Below are 20996 nucleotides of genomic sequence, written 5' to 3'. Positions count from 1 at the left end.
CTGAGGCAGGAGAATTGCTTGAAACTGGGAGGGCATCAGCTGGAATCACGCCATTGCACTCCAGCCTGGCCTGGGTGACAACATGAAACTGTGTCTCAAAAAAAAAAAAAAAAAAAAAAAAATCTCCTGCCTCCTTTAGGAGCTTTTTTTTTTTTTTTTTTTTTTGAGACGGAGTTTTGCTCTGTTGCCTAGGCTGGAGTGCAATGGTGTGATCTCGGCTCACCGCAACCTCTGCCTCCTGGAGTCAAGCAATTCTCCTGTCACCCGAGCAGCTGGGATTACAGGTGCCCGCTACCACGCCCAGCTCATTTTTGTATTTTTAGTAGAGATGGGGTTTCACCATGTTGGCCAGGCTGGTCTCAAACTTCTGAGCTCAGGTATCCACCTGTCTCAGCCTCCCAAAGTACTGGGATTTCAGGTGAGAGCCACCGCACCCGGCTTAGGAGTGCCTTTCATTGGAGGTGGTTAGGTGTTTTTTTTGCTTTTTATTTTTTTAAACTGTGGTTTGAAGAGCTGTAAATGTGTTGAAACTGTTTCACCGATGTGATGAGTAAGACCAGAAACTTTTTAGGGCCACATTTTATTTCTTCCGTTTCCTAATTATGGGCAAATAAAATTTAAAGACATTGAAACACTGCTTTGTCTGTAGTAGAGAAATGTCTTCATTTAGATTTGCATAGAGTAAAAAACTTGGGAACCATTATCTGGTGACAATGACACTTAGATGACAGGAGAAAGGGCAATGGGACTGTTATTTAGAAACTTGGTAGGTTGGGCATGGTGGCTCATGCCTGTAATCCCAGCACTATGGGAGGCAGAGTGGGGAGGATCACTTGAGGTCAGGAGTTTGAGACCAGCCCAGCCAACATGGTGAAACCCCATCTCTACTAAAAATACAAAAATTAGCCAGGCGTGGTGGCTTATGCCTGCAATCCCAGCTACTTGGGAGGCTGAAGCAAGAGTTGCTTGAACCCAGGAGGTGGAGGTTGCAGTGAGCTGAGGTCGCACCACTGCACTCCAGCCTGGGCAATGAGTGAGATCCTGTCTTAAAAACAGAGACTTCGTAGGTTAGGCACCATGGCTCATGCCTATAATCCCACACTTTGGGAGGCCGAGCGGGGAGGATCACTTGAACCCCTGGCGTTCTACACCAGCCTGGGCAACATAGGGAGACCTTGTCTATATAAGAAATTTTAAAAAATTAGCTGGGAGTGGTGGCATGCACCTGTAGTCCCAGTTAGGAGGCTGAGGTGGGAGGACTGCTTGAGCCCAGGAGGTTGAAATTATAGTGGGCTGTATTGTTGTACTGTTGAATTGTAGTGGAATGCACCACTGCATTCCAGCCTAGGTGACAAAGCAAGACCCTGTGTCAAAAAAAAAAAAAAAAAAAAAAAAAATTATAAAGCTTGGCAATTATTTGACTACCTTCGAGGCAATACAGCATCCAGATCTGTTAATAGGCATGACCTCAGGAACAGATATGACGTCTCATCCTGGACATTCATCTCAAGATTAGTCAGTTTGTAGGGCAGCCTCATCTCACATCAGCAATTAATGGCCTCTGTTGTTTGAGATGAAGACCAACCTGATGATTTAACATCCTCCCTTGTATTTCATGGAATGAATATCTTAGGTCCCAGTTTCAGCAGCAAAACAGCAAAAATACAGATGTCAGTCAATATCAGTGTAACCTGCAGCAAGTTGTTTAGTCTCTTTGTGCCTCAGTTTTCTTTCTTTCCTTTTTTTTTTGAGATGAAGTTTCACTCTTGCTGCCCAGGGTGGAGTGCAACGGTGCAATCTTGGCTCACTACAACCTCCGCCTCATGGGTTCAAGCGATTCTCCTCCCTCAACCTCTGAGTAGCTGGGATTACAGGCGCCTGCTACCACGCTCAGCTAATTTTTTGTATTTTTAGTAGAGGTGGGGTTTCACCATGTTATCCAGGCTGGTCTCGAACTCCTGACCTCAGTTGATCCATGCGTTGGCCTTCCAAAGTGCTGAGATTACAGGTGTGAGCCACCACGCCCAGCCTAGTTTTCTTTTCTTTTTTGAGACGGGGCCTTGCTCTGTTGCTTAGACTGGAGTGCAGTGGTGCGATCTTGGCTCACTGCAACCCCTGCCTCCCAAGTTCAAGCAATTCTCGTGTTTCAGCCTCTCGAGCAGCTGGGACAACAGGTGTGTACCACCGTGCCTGGCTAATTTTTTGTATTTTAGTAGAGACAGGGTTTCATCATGTTGCCCAGGCTGGTGTTGAACTCTTGAGCTCAGGCATTCGGTCTACCTCGACCTCTGAAAGTGCTAGGATTATAGGCATGAGCCACTGCACCCAGCGCTATGCCTCGGTTTTCTTATCTGTAAAATGGGGAAGATAACAGTAGTCCCTACCTCATACGGTTGTCGTGAAGGTTGACTGAGTTACACATATGAAGGTCCTAGAACCCTCCTCACCAAGCACTTGGTAATGTTAGCAGCTATTGTTATTATTATTATTATTTTTTGAGACAGGGTCTGTGTTGCTCAGGCTGGAGGCAGTGGTGCACTCACTGTACTCACTTACTCACTGCAGCCTCCACCTCCTGGGCTCAAGGGATCCTTCCACCTCAGCCTTCTAAGCAGTTGGAACTACAGGTGCATGCCACCATGCCCGGCTAAATTGTTTTGTATTTTTTGTAGAGGTTTTGCCATGTTGCCTAGGCTGTCTCAAGCTCCTGGGCTCAAGTGATCAGTCCACCTTGGTCTCTCAACGTGCTGGGATTACAGGTGTGAGCCACTGCACCTGTCTTTATTATTACCAATATTATTATTGCCGATTATCAAATAGTAACATGAATTCGGGAATACTATGAAAAGACTCTAGACAACTCAGATCCAGGTTCCGTAGTTTTCAAACAGTTTCCTCTGAGAAAGGCAAGTTTTATTTCTTGTTAAAACTGAGTTGTCTTAGTTTATTTTTTATTTTTTTATTTTGTTTGAGATGAGAGTCTCGCTCTGTTGCCCAGGCTGGAGTGCAGTGGCGCGATCTTGGCTCACTGCAACCTCTGCCTCCTGGGTTCAAGTGATTCTTCTGCCTCAGTACCTGGGATTACAGGCGCTTGCCACTGTGCCCAGCTAATTTTTTGTATTTTTAGTAGAGATGGGGGTTTCACCATGTTGGCCAGGCTGGTCTCGAACTCTTGACCTCGGGTGATCTGCCTGCCTTGGCCTCCCAAAGTGCTGAGATTACAGGCGTGAGCCACCACACCCAGCTGAGTTATCTTAGTTTAAACTACAATTCCTTAATTCCTGCCACTTTTTGCTTTAATTCTCCTTTTATTTTAAGTTTTTTTTTAACTTTACTTTCACAGTATTCAAAGGTTGGGGCCACTAAATCTTAATCTGGAGACTTGTATATGAACCTGTAAGCCTATAATTAATGGACAAAGCTTATTTTAAAAATTAATAGGACATTTTGTAATTAATCCAAAAGAAAGTACTTATCATGGACTTGTAAGTATTTCTTCTTTCTGGTCATTTCTCCCTTTTGGACTGTCATCATTATCAAGATAGCTGTACATTATTCAGCACCTATTGTAGGCCAGTGGCTATGCTAAACGCTTTACCTAAGTTTTACCTCACAGCAGGCATTTGAAGGTAGGGACTAGTACCTCCATTTTGCAGGTGAGGGGACTGAGGCTGGGTGACTTGCCCCATATCCTTCAGTGGTGAGTGGCAGAGCTGGGATTTGAACCTGGGTTGATGTGATTACAGACTGTGGATTCTTAATTGCTCCTCAAATCAGCCTCCCCTTGACTGGCTGCCTGAAACTCTGTGAGTTTATACATGATGAATTTTAGTGGTCTAAGCCTGACTAGGGCTTAAAAGAAGAAATATTGTAAGAATATGAGAGTTGGCATAGATTAAAATTGTGCCTTGTCACGAATATTTTATTGTCAGCTAACAACCTAAAAGGTAATATTTTATTTTCTTAACTTTGTAAGCATGGGAAGCAAGCACATTAAAATAATTACATGTCAGGTGTGTTAAATGAGGGAAAAGGAAAAGAAATAAAATTAAAGAGAAATAAATGATTGCAGTACAAAATAGAAGTGGTTTAAAAAATCCAACCATTGCTAATGACTTAGTGCTTGTTTTTATCTAGTGATACTTGCTAAGGGAAAAAGTTATATTGAATTAATTTTATGCAGTCTTTTTTTCTTTTTTTGAGACACATGTCTATGGTATGTTGTTTAGGCTGGACTAGAACTTCTGGGCTCAAGCAGTCCCCTTGCTTCAGCCTCTCCATTAGTAGTGGGACCACAGGCATGCATCACTGTGCCTGGCTTCAGTGTACTCTTTAGAACGGAAGAGGAGATTAAGTTAGTGAATTTTGACAGAAATTTAAAATCTATACTCTTTGTTGATGATGAATATGTAAGTTTTGTGGGACTTTGGACTTGTCAGCCTTTTTTATGGTCTAAATGTATTTCCTCATATGTGAAATTAGTATATTAGTATATAGTATATTGGTAAATTAGTATATATACTATTACTTTGTATGGTTGTGAGAGTTGGATACCATGGGTACAAAGCACCTAAAAGGGGCTCGATGAAAATTAACTGGTGGGTCAAAGCCAGGCTCAGTGGCTTGTACCACTAGCCACTTGGGAGGCTGAGACCGGAGGATACTTGAGCCCAGGGGTGCAAGGCCAGCCTGGGCAACATAGTGAGATCCTGTCTTAAAAAAAAATTAGCTGTCCCAATGACATAAATTGGTTAGAAGCATCATCTTTGAATAATGAAGATGGTGGTTTATTTCTGATGCACATTCAATATATGTATGTTCATATATATGAATATGATTTAAAGTGACAAGGGTTCAATTATGGTTTTTCAATGCAGTATGAAGTTTTGATGAAATCAGTGTCATTCTAGTAAGATAGGGAATACCTAAATTACCTTGCTGAAGAATATAAAATTTTTTTATACAGAATATATATTATATATCAAAATTCGTATTGCCCTGTAATAATCCACTAAAGCCTTTAAACTACTAGAAACTTGTCATTCAGAAGCTGACCATAGTGGCTGGATGCGGTAGCTCACACCTGTAATCCCAGCACTTTGGGAGGCCAAGGTGGGTGGATCAGTTGAGGCCAGGAGTTCGTGACCAGACTGGCTGATATGGTGAAACCCCGTCTCTATTAAAAATTCAAAAATTAGCCAGGCGTGGTGGCCTGTGTCTGTAATTTCAGCTACTTAGGAGACTGAGGCTGGAGAATCACTTGAACCCGGGAGGCAGAGGTTGCAGTGAGCTTAGGTCGTGCCACTGCACTTCAGCCTGGGTGACAGAGCAAGACTCCGTCACACACACACACACACACACACACACACACACACACACACACCTCACCATAGCAATTAAGTTTTGACAAATTGATACTGAGCTATTTTTATGGAATAAGCCTGTCACCGGTAGAGGGTCGTGACTGCAAGTTGTCCAGGTTCTTAGTGTTTTGAACAAAGAATTGGACAAAATGCCCAACAAAGCAAAGAAAGAAGAAAGCAACAAAATAACGAAAGCAGGGATTTATTGAAAACGAAAGTACACTCCACAGTGGTGGAGTGGGCCGAGCAGCGGCTCAAGGGCACCGTTACAGAATCTTCTTGGGTCTAAATACCCTCTAGAAGTTTCCCATTGGCCACTTCATGTTCACCTCTTGGTGATTGGTTTCAGAAAGCAGCCAATCAGAGGCTGAAGTTAACAAAGGTCACACTCCTGTGCACACATCTGATTGGTTGCAAAAAGGAACCAATCCGAGGCTAAGGTGAAGTTGCAAAGTTATGCTTCTATGCAGATGAAAAGCAGACATAGTTATACCTCTATGCAAACAAAGACTCCACCCGCAATCAGTCTGATTGGTTGCGGACAGCCAATTTCCGATCTGCTATGCAGAAGAGGTCAAAGGGAGCAGTCTCTGGTCCTTTTGTTACTTAGTCATAGAAAGTTAGGGTTTTCCTTTCAATTTAGTTGTAGGAAGTTGGTGTGAAACAATGTTAGGTTCCTTGCCTCTAGATCCTATTCTCCTGCCTCAGGCTTATCTTTTTTGTGATTGAGAAAATTTTGATTTTTTTTTTTTCTGTATCTGTAATAGATGAAAAAAGTAGAAACGTTGATTTGACATCACTTTTCCTTTATAGATTGACTACAAGGGGACATTGTTGAATAGATCATGTTTCGTTTTTGTTGTTGTTTTTGTTTGAGACAGAGTCTCGCTCTGTCACCCAGGCTGGAGTGCAGTGGCTCAATCTTGGCTCACTGCAACTTCCATTTCCTGGGTTTCAGTGGTTCTATTGCCTCAGCCTCCCGAGTAGCTGGGATTACAGGCACCCGCCACCATGCCTGGCTAACTTTTGTATTTTTAGTAGAGACACGGTTTCACCATGTTGGCCAGGCTGGTCTTGAACTCCAGACCTCAAGTAATCTGCCTGCCTCGGCCTCCCAAAGTGTTGGGATTACAGGCGTGAGCCACTGCTCCTGGCCTGTGTGATTTTTGTTTTTTTTTTTGAGACAGAGTCTTGCTCTGTTGCCCAGGCTGAAGTGCAGCAGCATGATCTTGGCTCACTGTAACCTCTGCCTCCCGGGCTCAAGTGATTCTTGTGTCTCAGCCTCCTGAGTAACAGGATTACAAGTGTGTGCCACCATGCCCAGCTAATTTTTGTAGAGACGAGGGTTCGCCACGTTGGCCAGGCTAGTCTCCAACTCCTGACTCAAGTGATCCACTCGCCTCGGCCTCCCAAAGTGGTGGGATTACAGGTGTGAGCCACTGTGCTTGACCGATTATGCTGTTTTAATATATAAATAAATGTGTTTGTATTTCAACAAAATTGTATGATCAATAGTTAGTTGTCAGTCCTTTGGGAAGTATTTCTTTGTAAGACACTTAGGCTATTTACTGACTGAAATATACAGACGTGACTGCTTTTTTTTTTTTTTTTTTTTTTTTTTTTTTTGAGACAGTCTTGCTCTGCCCCGAGGCTGGAGGGCTCACTGCAAGCTCTGCCTCCCGGGTTCACGCCATTCTCCTGCCTCAGCCTCCTGAGTAGCTGGGACTACAGGTACCTGCCACCACGCCTAGCTAATTTTTTGTATTTTTAGTAGAGACAGGGTTTCATCGTATTAGCCAGGATAGTCTAGATCTTCTGACCTCATGACCCGCCCGCCTTGGCCTCCCAAAGTGCTGGGATTACAAGCTGAGCCACAGCGCCCATCCAGACATGACTTTTATGATTGTAGGGTTGGTATAGATTAAGGTGGCTTTTGGTATAGTGCAAAATCCAAGGACTAGGAAAAAGGTTTGCCACTGATTGCTAGAAGAACAAATTCTCTGGGTCTCAACCTTGCTACCTGTAGAATGAAGAGAGTGGGCCAGATGCTCGAGTTTTCTTCCTGTTCTAAGATTAGTTTCTATGAGTCTGTGTCTTCTGTTTATATTTAGGAGTGTTAAAATTTTGGATTAAATAGTGAATACTGGTCCCTTCCTTGAAGCAGATTTCAGTATGTGCTAGCTACACTTTTAGTTATGGTCTCTGAGCGTCGTGTTTTAAAAAGCCCTGTTGATCATTTCTTATTATGCCAACAATTAAATTTGTTCCTTTTTTTTTCAGCAACTTGGAAAGACCTTTCTGGCCATAGGTGGCGCTGTTGTACATATATATATTTTTAATGTCCTAATTTTCCTGTTGGTGAAAGAAGATTTATTTATTTATTTATTTATTTATTTATTTTTTGGTGAAAGAAGATTTAAACAAGGCTTCCTTCATCTGAATTTTGTTGTTGTTGTTGTTTAATACTTTAGAATAGCACTATGCCCATTATATTTGGATACCTGGAAAATATTCTAGTTATTTTATTATGTCATTTCAGCATGAAAATTTCAGATGTGTAAAGTGGACAGTGGTGAAATTGGACTTTTTCTCCAGTGTTAGAAACCAGTCAGCCAGGATTTATAAAAGAGATAGAAACCATCTGGAGCACCTTAAAGCTGAAAGGAATCTGGAACTCCCTGAGTATTGCACCCACTTTTGCATGTTTGCTAGTGGGTGGTGGTGTGGTGTCATGGAAAAGCCTAATTCAGCTGACTTGTGTTTGAACACAGGTCCTACAGTTCTTTCCCAGGTGCCCCCCACCTCCTTGCTCTGCATCTGTGAGTAGGGGCTCCTAATTTCTGCTTTGTAGAATTGTGAGGATTAGAATGTGTGCAAAATGTTTAGCATGGTGGTCATTTCATAAAATACCTCATGACCATTAGCTATTATTTTATATGAAGTCATCATTTTATAGTGTCTGGAAATTACTAAGGCATTGAAATAGGAAAAATGTTTTCATGAAGAAAGACTCAGTTAGAAAATGAAGGAAATACTTGAGGAGGGTCAGTAGTTCTTATACCCATAATTTAGCGGCAGGTTTAGAGACATGGCCGTTATATAGGCATCTTGACCCTACCCAAGCCACAGAATTATTTGCGGATTAGTATATGTTGGGGCTTAAAGGGGCCCAACAATAACGCTCTTGTTTTCTTCAACAAGCAATTGAGAGACGAGACAAGAGTAAGCAGGTAGAGAATAAAAATGCCGCCCTTATTAGTGATGAAACCACATTCTCTGCCAGGCATAGTGGCTCACAACTGTAATCCTAGCACTTTGGGAGGCCACGGTGGGTGGATCGCTTGAGCCCAGGAATTTGAGACCAGCCTGGGTAACATGATGAAATCCTGTCTCTACAGAAAATACAAAAAATTAGCGGGGAATGTTGGCCTATAGTCTCAGCTACTCAAGAGGCTGAGGTGGGAGGATTGCTTGAGCCCAAGAGGCAGAGGTTGCAGTGAGCTGAGATTCTGCCACTGCACTCCAGCCTGGGCGACAGGGCGAGACCTTGTCTTAAAAAACGAAAAACAACCCCCACATTTTCCATGAATTTGAGGGATGAAGAAAAATGGGCATCCTACTACTGTATATCCAAGATCTGGTGGCTCTGGGCCACAGCGGGCCTTCCTACGAGGGGCCCTGTCCCTGTCAGACATAGACATGGTGGAGCAGAGCATCCCCTGTGCTTCCTGAGTGTAGCACCCAAGGGCGAAAGAAGGGGTTCATGTGCCCAGCTTGTCTCACAAACTCATCTCACAACTCACTCCCCTTGGGTGGGGAGGGATGGGGTGGGCAAGAGGTCAGCATTGCTTAGGATAAAGCCTTTATTGTGGAAACCAGAGGAGTGGGGAGCAAGTGCTGTCTTCCCCTCAGTTTAAGCAGGTCATGGGGTGACAGTTCTTTCTTTGTAAACACAGAAACAGTGATATCTTTTGCTATTTAGACTAGCAAGGAAATACAAAGGATGATTAGAAGGGAGATTTGTAAAATCACTGTAACAGATAACTTTTTTTTTTTTTTTGGAGAGGGGAATGGAGTCTCATTCTGTCATCCAGGCTGGAGTGCAATGGCGCGATCTCGGCTTACTGCAACCTCTGCCTCCCAGGTTCACATGATTCTCCTGCCTCAGTCTCCCAAGTAGCTGGGATTACAGGCACCTGCCACCATGCCCAGCTAATTTTTGTATTTTTAGTAGAGACGGGGTTTTGCCATGTTGGCCAAGCTGGTCTCGAATTCCTGACCTCAGGTGATCTGCCCATCTTGGCCTCCCAAAGTGCTAGAATTACAGGTGTGAGCCACCACACCCGACTGATAACATTTGTTGAACACTTAAAATGTGCTACACACATTTTATTTATTTTTATTTTTATTTTTTTGAGATGGCGTCTCACTATGTTGCCCAGACTGGAGTGCAATGGCACAATCTTGGCTCACTGCAACTGCCGCCTCCCGGGTTCAAGCAATTCTCATGCCTCAGCCTCCCAAGTAGCTGGGATTACAGGTGTGCACCACCATGACCAGCTAATTTTTGTATTTTTAGTAGAGATTTTACCGTGTTGGCCAGGCTGGTCTCAAACTCCTGACCTTGAGTGATCTACCCGCCTCGGCCTCTACACACATTTTGCATAAACCAATTTAACCCTTTAATCTTCACAATAACCAGGTAAGGGAGGTTGGATTATTATCCCAGTTTTGCAGATGTGGAAACTGAGGCATAGAGAGGTTGAGGAACTTGACCAAGGTTATGGAGCCAGTAAGTGGCAGAGCTGGGATTTAAACCCTGGCAGTTGGCCGGGTGCAGTGGCTCACACCTGTGATCCCAGCCCTGGGAGGCCAAGGCGGGCAGATCACAAGGTCAGGAGTTCAAAACCAGCCTGGGCAATATGGTGAAACTCTGTGTCTACTAAAAATAATTTAAAAAAATTAGCTGGGAGTGGTGGCGTGCCTGTAGTCCCAGCCATTCAGGAGGCTGAGGCAGAAGAATTGCTTGAACCTGGGAGGCGGAGGTTGCAGTGAGCCAAGATCACACCGCTGCACTCCAGCCTGGGCGACAGAGTGAGACTCCGTCTCAAAAAAAACAAAACAGAAAAACAAAAAACCCCTGGCAGTCGGGCTGAGCGTTGGTAGATTGGCTTCAGGCGTTTGAGGTATCAGCATGTCTATAGTTCCATGTGTACATCTATACATCAGTCAGCGGGCTGGCCCGTGTGGAAAGGGTGGGGCAGAGAGAATTATGCAGCATTGGCATTTGTGTCTTGGCCACTGTCACAGAGAGTGCACGGCAGTTTGCACTGTCCACAGAGAGTGCACGGCGGTTTGCATTGATCATTTGTGTAGGCAGCAGGTTTCTCCTTGTAACAGAACTTTAGTCCATCAAATTCATCTAGAAAACTCCTGTTCAGAGAAAGTGGAGTTTTCTAGATGAACTTGATTTGTATTTCTTTTCTTTTTTTTTTTTTTTGAGACGGAGTCTTGCTCTGTCGCCCGGGCTGGAGTGCAGTGGCACGATCTCGGCTCACTGCAAGCTCCGCCTCCCAGGTTTACGCCATTCTCCTGCCTCAGCCTCCCGAGTAGCTGGGACTACAGGCGCCCGCCACCTTGCCCAGCTAGTTTTTTGTATTTTTTTTAGTAGAGACGGGGTTTCACGTGTTAGCCAGGATGGTCTCAATCTCCTGACCTCGGGATCCACCCATCTCGGCCTCCCAAAGTGCTGGGATTACAGGCTTGAGCCACTGTGCCCGGCCTTGATTTATATTTCAACAAAATACAACTACTGAATTCTGTTTCAGGGAAGGGAGTGGTATTCAGTTCCCCATCTGAACACTTTAATGCCCCTAAATAAAAATGAAAGACAGAGGCTCACAGAGGCTCATCTTAGAACAGGAACAAACTGAAGCATCGGCCTCCTCCCTTCGTCTTGTAGACAGGGGTGGTGGTGTTAGGCTTTGTTATTCAGGTGCCAGGATCCTGCTGTAGAGGTGACAACCACTAGGAAAGGGCCTAGAAACCAGCATTTGGTATGTGAGGGCATCCTCTGTAACGGTCCCAAATGAGATGTATGGACCTGACTTCTACTTACCTCCTGCCGGTGATTTGGCCTTTGAAGAGAAAATCATTGAGCCCTGATATTTTGGTTTGATTGATAATTTTGTGTCCCTTATTACATTAATGGTTAAACCTCCAGTTTTCCTACATCAGTCTCTTGCAAGTTTGGTTAATGTGAAATCAGTCCACTAGAGGCTGATGATACTAATAATCAAATGATTGATGATTGTGATAATAACTCCGAGGCATCAAAGGTTTAATTCATGTCCCCTATCTAAAGGACATGGCATAGTATAATATATTTCGCCAGGTTCTTCACAGAACAAAACGTTTGTAGGATTATCTGGTAATCCAGACGTCCTCAAGGTCTGTGCAGCTGAATGTCTGCTCAGTGCAGACCTGGGACCTGGTGTCGTGGCCTGTGCGATGGTGGGGCTTCCCTCGGCTCCTCTGGGCTTCCGTCTCCCCATAGACAGTGAGGGCTAATACCTGTTTATTTTGTAGGGTTGCTCTGAAGGTCATACATGGTATTTGTTAAGCATCATGCTTGGCATAAAGGTGTTATTCAATGGAAAACACCTGTTTTTTATTTTAATGGTGGCTTCAAGATTGCAGTGATTTTTAGTCTGCATTTACAAACAGAGATGACTGTACACAAAATAGCTCTTAAATAGCATCATAATCATGGGGCCTCTTCTCTGTGTAGACAATTGAATAGATGTGCTATTTCCATAAGATTATTGGGACATACTTTTTGAATCTTCTTAACATGTTTAAAAATGAGAATAGCTAATGATAAACATGACTCTTGGAACCAGTACCTCTTGAGGTGTGTTTTGCCATGATGGGAAATTGCATTCTATAGAGAAGTCTAATTGGATCACACAGATATTTGGGTAGTTTAGCAGACCAGCAAGGCTTTCAAAAGTTTCTTCATAATAGTGAAGTTAATGGTTTTGTATTTTAAACTAACTACAAAGCTAGCTTCTTAAAAGTTGGAAATCTTTAACTTGATGAAGTATCCTGTTGTGTGTGTGCATGTGTGTGTGTGAGAGAGAGAAAGAGAGAGAGAGAGAGAGGAGAGAGGTATTTTAGGGGGGTTGTGAAAAGTTCCATAGAGCCTCTGGCACCTTTTCTCCCCCATTCTAGGTTGCTGACATACATTTGTGCAAATAGTTATCCTTTGTCACTTGGCTTATTTGTGGAAATAAGGAATTCTCATATTTGTTTAAGAAGAGCTGGGAAGTCGGGTACAGTGGGTCATGGCTGTAATCCCAGCAGTTTGAGACCAGCCTGGCTAACATGGTGAAACCCTGTCTCTACTAAAAATACAACAACAACAACAACAACAACAACAACAACAACAAAAAGTAGCCGGGCGTGGTGGTGCACTCCTGTAATCCCAGCCACTCAGGAGGCTGAGGCAGGAGAATTGCTGGAACCCGGGAGGCGGAGGATGAAGTGGGCCGAGATCATGCCACTGCATTCCAGCCTGGGCGACAGAGCGAGACTGTGTCTCAGAAAAGAAAAAAAAAAAAAAAAAGAAGAAGAGCTGGGAGCATGAACATAGAAAGTGGGAAGGCAGAGAGGTGAGGAGGCACTTAACAATTTGTTTAGGGTATGAGTAATAGTAGCTTTTCTTTTATCTTTTCCTGTCTGAAGCAAAAGGCACCACACTTGTAACATACCGTTCCTCAGAACTGCTTTTCTGATCAGACACAAGGCAGATTTTTCTCCAGGCTATGTGAATTATGAAATGTGTTTTAGTAGTTATTTTTAAAAGTAGTTTTGTTTTCCAAATAAAATACCATAATCTGTTCTTTCTTCCAGGGGCACAGGAAGTTCTCATTGATCCAGGTACATGATCTATGTGTTTAGTTTATTTTGGTTATTTTTTAAGTGCTTGTTTCATGGTGATGTGAATGAATGGTTAAAATTTCTGGATGATGATCTTTGGAATATTCTGATTTAAGTAACTTTAAATCAGAACTGTTAAAAGCCTGATGATTGACGGGTCCTTGCTTGATGGGCGCCCCTTTGCTTTACGTTGTCTGTTGAAGAGGAGGCTTGGAGGCTTCTTCCTCTAGCATGGCTAAGTGAATGGTTGGAGAATTGTGCCTCTCATTCTTTGAATGCATTGAGCATGTTTGTCATGTTAATTTTGAATTCATCTGTAATCATGACTTTGCTCTGATTTGTGGCTTGTGCTCCCTTCCACGTGAGTCATTCTCTACTGCATTTCATCTCTGTGTTCTTAACAGGGAAAGAAATCTTGTAGTTTTTTACAGAGGCAGATTTTTCTTTCCCTTTGTAATATCTTCTGTAATTAATACAGCAAAAACCTCTTTTATTACACTGCTTAATTATTTCATGCTGGGCTCTATTATTTTCTGACTTAATGAGAAACAATGACAGGGTAAATAGTACAAAATGAAAACAGCCTAGAATTGAAATCAGATGGCCGTGCTTACGCAGGCTTTGTGACTAACACGTTCGCTTTCATCTCCTCGTGCATCTTGGTTCCGAAATGAAGTTGCCTCAGGTTTGCAGGCGTTGGTTTTAATATTTGCATTTACTCCTTTCTCTAGGCCAGTGGCTAAGTTTCCTGATGGGGTTTGTGGAATGTGTAGAGAAAGGACAATAAATACTTAGTTTGGGTTTCAGGAGAACTGAGTTGCTGATGAGAAGACATCTGGGGGACAGTCAGGAGGGTAGACTTTGTGCCACTGAGGTGCTGAAAGCCCCGCCAACACTGATGACAAATGAAATGGATGTTGAATATACTGGTATTTGACCAGTATGAGTTGCTGAGCCCCAGTTTGGCTGGTTATGCCTGCTATAAAATACCGCATTGCAGTGTGTCAGTCGCATTAGTTGTAGGAGAATTAGATGTGTCCACCATGTAGAAGTAGCTCAGAGCTGTAAGGAAAATCAGGCGTTTGTTGAGATAAGGCATTTTAAAAAGATTTCTGAAGCTTTTCAAGGTAAGGCTGTGTAGAGGTGAAATTGAGTTTAGAGTGCTGGGAGGAAAAGTGAGGAGATTCTGTAGGTTTGTTATTCAAGGGTGCATCAGGGTCCTGCTGTAGAGGTGAAAACCGCCAGGAAGGACCCAGAAACCAGTGTTTGATGTGTGAGGACATCCTCTGTCATGGTCCCAAATGAGAAACGTGTGGACCTGACTTCTCTTTACCAATGGGAGAGCGAGTAAAGAGAATGAGATGCTGTCCTGGCCCCACGTTCTGGTTCCTGCCTTCCAGGCCACCCCAGTTCCTGCTAATGCCTTCTGGCCTCTGCTCGCGGGGACCTTTGCATCAGGACTGACTCGCTACTGAAATCGTATCTGTCTTTCAAGCGTTGGTGGTTTCTAAACCCTTGCAAATGTGTTAGCAGTGACAGTGCTGGTAGGGAATCTTCCCAGCTCCTAGGAGCAATGCAATTTGCTTCTCCACAGCCTCTCCGTCTGAATAGCTAACGCTCTCTCAGGGGTTGTAAAAGTGTTCAGCTCCTGGAAAACCCATTCACATGAAGCTATCACAAAATTACATCACTTTCATTTCATTTTTGAGTTTTAAATGGACATAATGTTTGAAGCAAGCTGTTTCCAAATTCTTTTCCTCCCAGCTTTCCCCACCACCGTTTCCAAAACCAGAAGAAGAGTTTCACGGTTTTCGGGGGGGTCCTCAATCTCTTATCCTAAGAACTAAGCTTCCCCTCCCTGCATTTCTAGCAGCTAGGCCTTTGTGTTCTTTATCTGCATTTTTAAAGTGACGTGATTCTTAAAACTCTTTTTTCTTGCTTTTTTTTTTCCTTTCCTTTCATTTCATTTCATTTTTTTTTTTTTTTGGGAGACAGGTTCTCACTCTGCCGCCGAGGCTGGAGTGCAATGGTTATTCACAGGCGCGAACCTAGCTCACTGCACCCTGGAACTCCTGGACTCAGGCAGTTCTTCCACCTCAGCCTCTGGAGTAGCTGGGACTACAGGTGTGCACCACCATGCCCAGCTAATGTTTGAATTTTTTCATAGAGATGGGGTCTTTCTGTGTTGACCAGGCTGGTCCTGGCCTCAAGCAATCCTGCTTTTACCTCCCAAAGTGATTACAAACATAAGCCACCATGCCTGGCCTCTTTTTTTTTTTTTAAATTTAATTTCTAAACATTTCATGTACATTTAGCAACTACTTTACATAAAATGATCTTTTGGATAATTTTAGTTAACTCATAGTTGCTTTTTCCATTTTCATGTTGAGGAGAGTTTCTTCTTCCTGTAATAAAAATTAGCAGTTTGCACTTACTATGTGAGAGACAATGTTGTAAGGTGCTTTTTTTTAAACAAACAAACAAACAAACTAGTTTTAATGCAGTTTACCTATTTAAAGGGTAAAATCCAGTCACTTTTAGTATATTTACAGAGTTGTGCAATCCTCACCACAATCAGTTTTAGGACATTCTCACAACCCCAACAGGAAGCCGTGTACCCGTTAGCAGTCACTCTCCTTTGCCTATGTCCTTGCCTTACCCCCAAGCAACTAGTAAGCTACTTTCTCTCTCTGTTATTTGCCTGTTCTGGACTTCTCATGTAAATGGCATCACACATATAATGGTATGTCGTTTTTGTGACTGGCCTCTTTCACTTACTGTACGTTTCAAGGTTCATCCGTACAGCATGTGTCGGTATGCATTGTGTCAGTATGCATTTATTTTTCTTCTTGCAGAATAATATTCCATTCTGTGTGTGTGTGTGTGTGTGTATATATATATATATATATATATATATACATATTTTGTTTTTCCATTCCATCAGTTGATGGACATTTGTATCGTTTGTACCTTTTGGCTATTATGAATAATGATGTTATAAACATTTGTGTGGACATTGTTTGATTGATTGATTGAGATGGAGTTTTGTTCTTGTTGCCCAGGCTGGAGTGCAGTGGTACAGTCTTGGCTCACTGCAACCTCCACCTCCTGGGTTCAAGCGATTCCCCTGCGTCAGCCTCCCAAGTAGCTGGGATTACAGGCGCTCGCCACCAAGGCTGGCTAATTTTTTTTGTATTTTTACTAGAGATGGGATTTCACCATGTTGGCCAGGCTGGTCTTGAACTCCTGACCTCAGGTGATCCCGCCTCAGCCTCCCAAAGTGCTGGGATTACAGGTGTGAGCCCCCGTGCCTGGCCCATATGTTTTAAATTCTATTATGTGTATGCCTCGGATGGGGAGTTGCTGGGTCATATGGCAACTCAACGTTTAACTTTCTCAGAAACTGCTAGATTGTTTTCCAAAGTGGCCGTACCACTTTACATTCCTACTAGTAATGACTGCAAGTTCTAATTTCTCTGCTTCCTTGTCAGTACTTGTTACCTTTTTGATTGTGGCCATCCTGGTGTCTCATTGTAGTTTGGGTTTGCATGTCCCTTATAGCTAATGATGTGCATCTTTTCATGTGATTATTGTCATCTCTATATTTCTTTGAAAAAATATGTATTTAGATAGTTACTTATTTTTAAATTGGGTTGTCTTTTTGTCTTTTTATTGTTGAGTTGTGACAGTTTCTTTGCTTATTTTTTTTTTTGAGACGGAATCTTGCTTTGTTGTCCAGGCTGGAGTGCAGTGACGTGATCTTGGCTCACTGCAACCTCTACCACCTGGGTTCAAGCGATTCTCCTGCCTCAGCCTCCTGAGAATCTTGGATTACAGACACTTGCCACCATGCCTGGCTAATTTTCGTGTTTTCAGTAGAGATGAGGTTTCACCATTTTGACCAGGCTGGTCTTGAACTCCTGACCTCAGGTGATCCACCCACCTTGGCCTCCCAAAGTGTTGGGATTTCAGGCAGGAGCCACTGCACCTGGCCAGTAACGGTTTTTTATATATTCTATATATGAGTCCTTTATCTGATATATGATTAGCAAGATTTTTCTTTCATTCTACGTGTTATCTTTTCATTTTCTTGATATGGCGTCCTTTGAAGCATACAAGTGTTAAATTTGGATGAAATCCAGTTAATGTTGTCTTTGTTCCTATGCTTTTGATGTCATATCTGCGACTTAAGATGCTATGTATAAACTTTACACCTAAAGCAATTTAATCTTCACGATTCTAGGAGACAGGTACTGTTGTTATCCCTAGTCTATAGATGGGGAAACTGAGATGCAGGAAGGTTCTCTGACTTGCTGAGTGAGGGTCATAGTTAGTAAGTGGTGAAGTGGGCATTCAAACCCATGAGTTTGTACCCAGGATTTATCCTCTTAACCACCATGCTCTATTGTTTTTTATAGGGAATCATTTATTGAAAACTCTTTGCTTATTTGATTTCTTGCCCCCCCCCCCCCCCCCTTTTTTTTTGTCATGAGGGACCTCATCTCTTCATTCACCTTGCAGAGTTCAGCATAGGTTTATTTTTGGTCTGATGCAGGCAGAATCATTACTATCAGTTAATTTCTGCATTACTTACTCTCCAGTGATGGTTGTTGCTAGTTGACCTAACAAAGCCATTTAAGGCTTTTCTGCTCATCACACTAATAAAAGTAGCGCCATGACTATGGAAAGTTCAAAAACAGTATTTGATTGATTCCATTTCGTTAGCTAAAGGAAAACATCCCCAGTGTTAACACAGATCGTAAGCCTTTCTAGAATAGGGTCGTTGTCTTCCTTTTTTTCCTGTTGTTCGCTCATAGTGTCCAGCATAGTGCCTCATTGTCCAGCGGATTAGCTGGAGTATGGCGGTCTTCAGTCACTGTGGACAATGACAGAATTTTGACAACAGTATCTGTTGTTTGTTTCACAAGGGAAAAAATCATATAGAAGTATCTCTCAGAGGTACTGAAAAAGCCTGGAAGTTTTAAAAGACTTCCAGACAACAAAAATACACAAAGGCATTTTCACTGCGTTTAGATGTCTTAGATGTATTATGGTTATACAACAGAGTAAATTCGTTAACTAGATTTGACAAGTCATGTAATATTGATTACCTGTCATAATTAAAATATTCTGCCTCCATTAAAGTAATTAGTGCCCATGAGTAAACAAAAATAAACTAGCATTTATATGCAGCATGGGGTAGACTTTATATTATGTGTGTTCATGCATGTGTTTCTGTCTTTCAGAGAATTTGGCAGCTTTTCAACAATATTCTAACTTTAGAATTCTATTTAAAAAATCATCACTGTGGCTAGTGCACTTTGGGCTGAGTTTATCCTGTCTTATGCACCGAATTCCACTGTCTCCTAGGGAAAGATTTCCTTCCATTATATTGAGTTAATATCTGAATTACAGGAGCTGTGATACCTTGAATTGCTGGCCTTAAGCAAGCCTCTTGCTTCAACCTCCCAAAGCACTAGGAATTTAGGCGTGAGCCACAGTACCTGGCTGGTGCTGTGATTTCTAGGCCTATTCCTCTCCATGTGTTTAAAGTTGACTATCAAATGTGATTTTCTCTTTGTTGGGTTTTCTTTTCTTTTCTTTTTTTTTTAGACAGAGTCTCGCTCTGTCACCCAGGCTGGAGTGCAGTGGCCCGATCGTGGCTCACTATAACCTCCGCTTCCTGGGTTCAAGTGATTCTCCTGCCTCAGCCTCCCAAGTAGCTGGGACTACAGGCATCTGCCACCATGCCCGGCTAGTTTTTGTATTTTCAGTAGAGACAGGGTTTCACCATATTGGCCAGGCTGGTCTTGAACTCCTGACCTTGTGATCCCCCCGCCTTGGCCTCCCAAAGTGCTGGAATTACAGGCATGAGCCACCACGCCTGGCTGTTTGTTGGGTTTTCATTAGTCAATTAGAACTTTTGAAAATGAATTTGTTTTTATATGTTATACACATTTCCCTAAGAACTTGATGGGTTTTTGCTTTTAAATTTTCCATTTATGAAAACTTAAATATACTCTTATTTATAAGTTATTTTCACTAGATATTTGTTTACCTCTTTTATTTTTATTTTATTTTTTATTTTTTATGAATTTATTTTTTTTTGAGACAGAGTCTCGCTCTGTCGCCCAGGCTGGAGTGCAGTGGCGCGATCTTGGCTCACTGCAAGCTCTGCCTTCCGGGTTCACGCCATTCTCCTGCCTCAGCCTTCCGAGTAGCTGGGACTAAGGCGCCCGCCACCTCGCCTGGCTAGTTTTTCATATTTTTTAGTAGAGACGGGGTTTCACTGTGTTAGCCAGGATGGTTTCGATCTCCTGACCTCGTGATCCGCCCGTCTCGGCCTCCCAAAGTGCTGGGATTACAGGCTTGAGCCACTGCGCCCGGCCTATTTTATTTTTTTGAGACAGAGTCTCACTGTGTCGCCCAGGCTGGAGTGCAGTGGCGCGATCTCGGCTCACTGCAAGCTCCGCCTCCCATGTTCAGGCCATTCTCCTGCCTCAGCCTCTCGAGTAGCTGGGACTACAGACTCCCGCCACCACACCTGGCTAGTTTTTTGTATTTTTAGTAGAGATGGGGTTTCACCGTGTTAGCCAGGATGGTCTTGATCTCCTGACCTGGTGATACGCCTGCCTTGGCCTCCCAAAGTGCTGGGATTACAGGTGTGAGCCACCGCGCCCGGCCTGTTTACCTCTTTATACATTTTTTTTTTTCCAAGGAGTAGGTGTGCATGTTTAAAAAATAACTTACACATGTAACAAACCTGCACATGTACCCCTTGAACATAAAATAAAAGTTGGAAAGAAAAAAAAAAGTAAAAACAAACCATATTTTTTCCTAATTGTAAAACTCATCTGCATTATAAAGAATTTAGAAAATAAAGGTAAAGAAAATAAATAAATTAAAACATTACCCATACCACCCCCACCCCAGGTAGGTCGTAGTAAATTTTGAAATTGGAAAGTATAGGTCTTCTAAATTTGTTACTTTCTTCTCAAGATAGTTTTGGTTATTCTGGATCCCTTGAATTTCCATATGAATTTTAGGATCAGATGGTCATTTTCTACAAAGAATCCAGCTGGGATTTTGATAGAGATTTGATAGAGAGTCTCCATACTGTTGATCAGTTTGGAGAATATTGCCATTTTAAGAAGATTAAATCTTCTAATCCATGGACATGGGATGTCTTTTCAACATTTACTTTCTTTAATTTTTTTTTAGCAATGTTTTGAGTTTTCAGAATATCATTTTATACTTTTTTTGGGGTTAATTTTTTTTTTTATAGTTCAATGGTAATGCTTTTTATTTTTTTATTTTATTTTATTTTATTTTTTATTATACATTAAGTTCTAGGGTACATGTGCATAATGTGCAGGTTTGTTACATATGTATACTTGTGCCATGTTAGTGTGCTGCACCCATCAACTCGTCAGCACCCATCAATTCATCATTTATATCAGGTATAACTCCCAATGCAATCCCTCCCCCCTCCCCCCTCCCCATGATAGGCCCCGGTGTGTGATGTTCCCCTTCCCAAGTCCAAGTGATCTCATTGTTCAGTTCCCACCTATGAGTGAGAACATGCGGTGTTTGGTTTTCTGTTCTTGTGATAGTTTGCTAAGAATGATGGTTTCCAGCTGCATCCATGTCCCTACAAAGGACGCAAACTCATCCTTTTTTATGGCTGCATAG

General features: G+C 42.6%; 1 protein-coding gene across 7 annotated transcripts in view; it reads left to right on the top strand.

Annotated features, from left to right (window-relative positions):
* Positions 1-20996, top strand: part of TRAPPC9 (trafficking protein particle complex subunit 9) — a 745023-nt gene that overhangs the window by 25912 nt on the left and 698115 nt on the right. For 4 of the 7 annotated variants that reach the window (XM_017895131.1, XM_017895130.1, XM_017895135.1 and 1 more), the window contains one exon: positions 13278-13304. The exons of the other annotated variants lie outside the window; for them this stretch is intronic. In XM_017895131.1, the coding sequence (XP_017750620.1) occupies positions 13278-13304 (27 nt within the window). The remainder of the gene's footprint in view (positions 1-13277; positions 13305-20996) is intronic. 7 annotated transcript variants of the gene reach the window in all.

Source organism: Rhinopithecus bieti, unplaced genomic scaffold (assembly GCF_001698545.2).
Source record: "Rhinopithecus bieti isolate Rb0 unplaced genomic scaffold, ASM169854v2 scaffold_25940, whole genome shotgun sequence".
In the NCBI taxonomy this organism is placed as follows: Eukaryota; Metazoa; Chordata; class Mammalia; order Primates; family Cercopithecidae; genus Rhinopithecus; species Rhinopithecus bieti.
Note: the sequence above shows the minus strand (reverse complement) of the source record. Positions and strands in the feature narration are given on the sequence as shown.